The following is a 5,681-nucleotide window of genomic DNA, read 5'->3' as shown; positions in this document are numbered from 1 at the left end:
TGAATACTGGGCTACAATCGACGAACAAACCGATGCTGGTGATAAAAAAATATTTGACAATGTATCCAAAATAAGCAATGTCCATTCTGTGCTTGCCATTTTCAAATGCATCTGTTGAACGAGCATATTCGGTTTTTGACATTGTTGAAGATGAATTGCGAAACAGAATCGCAACCAAAACCGCCGATGCTCTTCTTCGAATAAGATTAACCTTACCAAACAAATGCAATATCTTTGAACCATCCCCTCAAATGTATAAGCTATTCAATAGCGAGGAAGTGTACAAGACCAATTTCTCAAATGAAGTTCTCGAGGTGATCTCTTAAAATTCGATCTCGTTTTGTAGTATAAAGAATATTCATATATTTCAAAATATAATAAAAAATATATGTTAAATAACAAATTACTATACACAGATTTTTCCAATCTTAACATTACTACAACGTCATATTGAGATATTTCTTATTTTATTGTATGTTCGAAATTAACAGATTTTTTGAATTTAGGGGGAAAACTGGATTTTTTAGGGGGAAATATCGCCTGTTTGAGATTTTTTAGGGGGAAAGCAAAATTTTCATCTGGCAACACTGGAGTACGCTAGCGTAAAGCCTAGTATCCTGATCGACGAAAACCGAACGCCAGTCATGAGAGAGAGCGAGAGGCAAACAGCTGGCGTTCACTTTTCGTGAAGCTTTTTTTTGACTTAGGTCTCCAGTTCGACGAAAAAAATACCAGAAAATTTCATCGCGTTGCCAACCACCTGAAATGAACTTTGGGTGAGCCCTAGCAAAAAGAATAAAAAATTTAGTCTTTCGGCGTGCGCTTCTCATCGGAAATTTTAAAAAATGGAGGGAAAACATCAGAAAACTCGGGAAAGTCGGTTGTTGGAGTTCAACAGTGAAGAAAAAAAAGCATTAATTCGATGCGTGGAGTCGCGCCCAGAATTGTGGGATCTGTCCAATAAAAAGCATTTTAATGCAACATTTATAAAAAGATCGTGGGAGGAAATAGCCTGGGAAATGGACAAAGATGGTAAGTTACAATTGTACATTATTAAATATTTGTTAACGTGGACATATACAATATTTATGTTTAGATAATAGTTGCAAGCTGGCGTGGAAGTCTCTACGGGACAGCTACAAGTACCACAAGTGCAAGCAGCCAAAGAGTGGAAGTGCTGGAGGAGACCCACTGGAGAAGCCAACAGGTGCTGCGGAGTGGGATTTCGCCCCCTACATGAGCTTCCTGCCGGACTTATCCACGCAGAGGCAGTAGGTTCTGGCCAACAATTTTTTTACATTATACTAATATAATTTATTTTTAACAGAACAACCCATTCTGTGTTTTCGGAGAGCGACGGAGCACAAGCAATGGACTACTCCATTGAGGAAACTCAAGACCCTGTTGAAGTTGGCTTTTTGGAAGCGGAGGCGGAGCTGGAGGTCGAGCTGTCTGAGGCCCAAAAGGAACTGTATTCCTATGTAAGTTGTCCAATTTCTATTAAATAATATAATTTCTTATGAAATATTCCTATACTTTCAAAGGGTGGCGGAAGAAGGAGCGCCAAGAAGCGAAAGGTGGAGGAAACACCAGCAGCCAAAATGTGCGACATGCTGGGCAACTTTCTGGAGCAGCAACAAAAGGCTCCCCTTCCCACTCCTCCAAGGCCGGTATATGCCTACTGGGAGTCGATTCTTAGCACGCTTCCTCCGGAACGTGCTGCCGAAGTCGAAAGGAAGATGACCCGGCTTCTGTGGGAGGAGAAAGACGCCAGTTAACAATTCAATAAAAATAAAAAATATTTAACATTGCAAAATAACTTTTATTGTTTTTTTAATTTCTTTGCACACCGGCAGACTCGTCTTGCCAAGGTACACTTCCAGCACTTCCGTTTAAATATTCTTTAAGGTTGTTTCAAACCTCCTTACTGAAGTCTTGTCGGCGACCTCGTCGGCAGGGTCGCAAGTCGGTCAGGACAGTGCTTGCATCAAAAAATTATGCAAGGCACAACAGGCTACAATGATTTTTTGAGCTTTGCATGGATTGCTTAACAAAGTTCGTTGTACAGCCATCCACCTAGCGCTGAGAATCCCAAATGCGTTCTCAATGCAACGACGAGCCCGACTTAGCCTGTAGTTAAAAATCCGCTCCTCCCTATGCAGATCCTTGCCACTATACGGCTTCATGATGCGCTTATGAAGGGGGAATGCATCATCTCCAACAATGTAATAAGGGGTTCGATGGCCGTTTATAACATTGTCCTCCGGAAAGGGCAGCTGGTCTAAGAGCAACTGTTTGCCAAGAGCGCTGTGGGAGAAGGCATTCATGTCTCCTTCGCTACCAAAAGCCCCCACATCAATGTAGGTGAAGCGATAGTGAGCGTTGCAGATTGCCATAAGCACAATCGAATGAAAGCCCTACATTACAAACGATTTTGTTATTAAATTCTATTGGCATTTAAAAAGTACTTACCTTATAATTGTAAAAAAGGCTTCCACTATTTGGCGGGCCTTTTATCGCCACATGCTTTCCGTCGACTGCTCCAATACAATTAGGAAAGTTCCATTCGTCTTCGAAGTCTTTAACCCACATCAGCATATTCCCCGTTGTCCACTTGGGGAGTTCATCCCGCAAAGCAGTCCAAATGGCAATAGACACCTGGAGGAGAATCACTCCAAAATGTTGCTTACTGATCCGATAAGTTGATCCAATGTGGCGTTGCAGGTCTCCAGAGGCAAGAAATCTAAATAAAAGGATACAAAATATAAATATATTGTTATCTAAGACTAAATATTTAAAATCTAATTACTCTAAAACGATGGCCAACTTGGCTTTTATTGGTATAGCATCTGGGCGAGTGTTCCGTTTCGGTATAATCTTTCCAGTGTGACCAACATTTTGAGAGTTCATCAGATTTAAGCGTGCTACGGTCGTACTGTCAATCAGCTGGGTTTGTTGACAAGCAGTTAAAATTCAAATATCGTATTTGCGGGAAAGAGCCTTTAAGATATTATCAAATACCTTGGCAAGACAAGTCTGCCGGTGTACAAAGAAATTAAAAAACAACACAATTTAAATTTAACAGTTATTTTTTTTAATTTACTGATAATTATTTGCTAATTTAAAGTTCATAGCTGCACTTTTATTGTGTACGAAAAATCGTACATTCTGGACCTAAAAAACATTTTGCTCTGACAAGAGGCACCCCAGATAGTATTAATGTTATTTTGTCCTCACATGTAAACACCTGCAATCGACTTTTGTGAGTTTTGTGAGTTTTTCCCTCCATTTCTTATAATGTTCAGTGAGAAGCGCACGCCGAAAGATTAAATTTTTTAATCTTTTCGCTAGGGTTCACCCAAAGTTTATTTCCGCAGACTGGCAACGCTATGGAATTTTCTGGTATTTTTTTCGTCGATCAGGAGACCGAAGTGAAAAAAAGGCCCGACGAAAAGTGAACGCCAGCTGTTTGCCTCTCGCTCTCTCTCATGACTGGCGTACGGTTTTCGTCGATCAGGATACTAGGCTTAAGAGTTAAAATCTATATAAAGGTTTCATTTGCTCTGCCCGGGCATAGAGTAAGAAACTATATAAAAGGTTTCATTTGCTCTGCCCGCGCTCTCGAGTGACTTTGCCAGTGATGCCACGTAGGGGAAAAACGGAAAAAAAGAGAGTTTTTCATTTGTTCGAATCGAGCTTGAATCGATGCCCATGGTGAATTCTTATTGCTGCACTGCTCGCTCTTATTCCTAAGGATTGATGCGAGAACTCCCCACACTATTGCTTGTGCCTCGCACATGTTGGGTGTGGTGAAAAACCGAAGTTGGCTTCGAACATGGCTCTCAGCAGAGCTTTGGCAGAGGCCCTGGCAGAGCAAATGAAACCTCTATATAGATGTTTACGCTATGGCTTGAATTTCATGCTTTTCTCATACAGTGGTGCATGTGTGCGATCATTTCATTTCGATGCAGCAAGAGTATTTTGTCTTGTGCTACTTTTCAGACTTGGTACCCTAACAATATGGGCGTATTCACAATTGGGTTAATGATAAAAATAAGAATATTATATGTTATAGTATATTTTTTAATATTTCAGCATAAATTTAATTTTGGTTTACAAATTCATATCAGTGGTAGCAGTAAAATGTTTTTCATATATGTAAGTATTCCAATTAATAGAAATGAATCTACTGAGATACGAACAGGGCATATTGCAGTCAGTGTCACAAAAAACACTGACTGCTTTTAAGTGGTTCAGAAAACTTCAAACCAAATCAGCTTTGGTTGTTGTTCTGCGAGCAGATGGTGCCTGCATACCCTACCGACGATTTAATTTTAGGGGTGCGGGCAGAAACAAAACAGCTGTTTGCTTTTGTTTTGTTTACATTTTTTAGGACACTTGTTTTGAATGTTATGTTTAACAAGAAAGGAAAGCTAACTTCGGGCGGAGCCTAAGTTGATATACCCTTGCAGAATATTCTGGAAATTTTATTCTCCAAAATTATTCATATGATGCATTCTTAACACTCATAAAAAATCCCAACTTTAAAAACACCAAAGTTATGGGATTTCCAATCGTTCAGTTATATGGCAGCTATAAGATATAGTCGGGCGATCCTTATGAAATTTGGTAGGTGGTAGGCCAAAAATAAAATCCATAGAAAATCCCACCGAAGTTATGGCGTTTCCGATCGTTCAGTTATATGGCAGATATAGGATATAGTCGGCCGATCCCGGCCGTTCCGACTTATATACTACCTGCAATAGAAAGACAACTTTTGGGAAAGTTTCAAGCAGATAGCTTTAAAACTGAGGGACTAGTTTGCGTAGAAACGGACGGACGGACAGACGGGCATGGCTAGATCGACTCTCCTGGTGATGCTGATCAAGAATATATATACTTTATAGGGTCGGAAATGTCTCCTTCTATGCGTTGCAAACTTTTGACTGAAATTATAATACCCTCTGCAAGGGTATAATGACGTTTGGTTGATTTATTTTTTCAAGGTTCGCAGTGTAATTTTAGTTGAGAGATGTTGTTTTTGGGAATGCATGTAATAGGCCGACTTATAACTTGCGCGCCAAATCTATTGTTTTTGTTTGGTTTGTTTTTATTATGAACTTGGCACGCGTTTTTTGTTGTTTTTGATTTTTGGTTGTCACTTGGTTTACATATGGGTGCATTAGTAAATAGCTTCATTTGCGCGCGTAAAATGTTGCCATTTTATAGAAAAGGTCAAGCATCTTTCAATTGGCTTTTGATTGTGCTTCTGTGCGGTGATTTTTACAGTGCAAAACAGATAGTAATTAAAAAAGTTAAAAAATTTAATTTAGAATACAGCGTGTTTTTTTTCAAAACGCCTGTGTTGCTGTTCCGAGTGTCCGTGGTTGTATTGAAGATTATTCGCAAGTATACAAATATTTTAATTTATCTAAATATTATTTTTTAATTATTTTTGCAATGAATAAGCATAGTGTTAGGAAAACTGGTCGGAGGTGTATTATAGAGTGCTGCAGGGGGAGTTATTGGGATTCATCAGACTCCTTCTAAGTTAAGTTATTCTTATTTCCATCAGATGATAGGAGACTTAAAAAATGGGTTGAGTTATGCCATTTGGATGACACTTTTAATAGACGAATTTCGCGTATTTGTAATAGACATTTCGAAAGTAAATATGTTGG

At 39.2% G+C, this 5,681-nt stretch overlaps 1 protein-coding gene across 1 annotated transcript; it reads left to right on the top strand.

Moving 5' to 3' along the window:
* The first annotated feature begins 925 nt into the window (after nucleotides 1-925).
* LOC123037250 lies at nucleotides 926-1,778 on the top strand. The gene is made up of 4 exons (XM_044457125.1): nucleotides 926-1,032; nucleotides 1,097-1,271; nucleotides 1,328-1,481; nucleotides 1,545-1,778. The coding sequence occupies exons 1-4, from the start codon at nucleotides 1,020-1,022 to the stop codon at nucleotides 1,776-1,778; spliced, it is 576 nt and encodes a 191-aa protein (XP_044313060.1). The 5' UTR covers nucleotides 926-1,019.
* Nucleotides 1,779-5,681: the final 3,903 nt, after the last annotated feature.

The sequence above is a fragment of the Drosophila rhopaloa genome, unplaced genomic scaffold, assembly GCF_018152115.1.
Source record: "Drosophila rhopaloa isolate 14029-0021.01 unplaced genomic scaffold, ASM1815211v1 contig_155, whole genome shotgun sequence".
Taxonomy (NCBI): domain Eukaryota; kingdom Metazoa; phylum Arthropoda; class Insecta; order Diptera; family Drosophilidae; genus Drosophila; species Drosophila rhopaloa.
Note: the sequence above shows the minus strand (reverse complement) of the source record. Positions and strands in the feature narration are given on the sequence as shown.

Coding starts and splice junctions, on each gene's coding strand:
- LOC123037250 (XM_044457125.1), top strand. Junction 1,272..1,327: donor GACTTATCCACGCAGAGGCA/GTAGGTTCTGGC, acceptor TATTTTTAACAG/AACAACCCATTCTGTGTTTT. Junction 1,482..1,544: donor AAAAGGAACTGTATTCCTAT/GTAAGTTGTCCA, acceptor ATACTTTCAAAG/GGTGGCGGAAGAAGGAGCGC.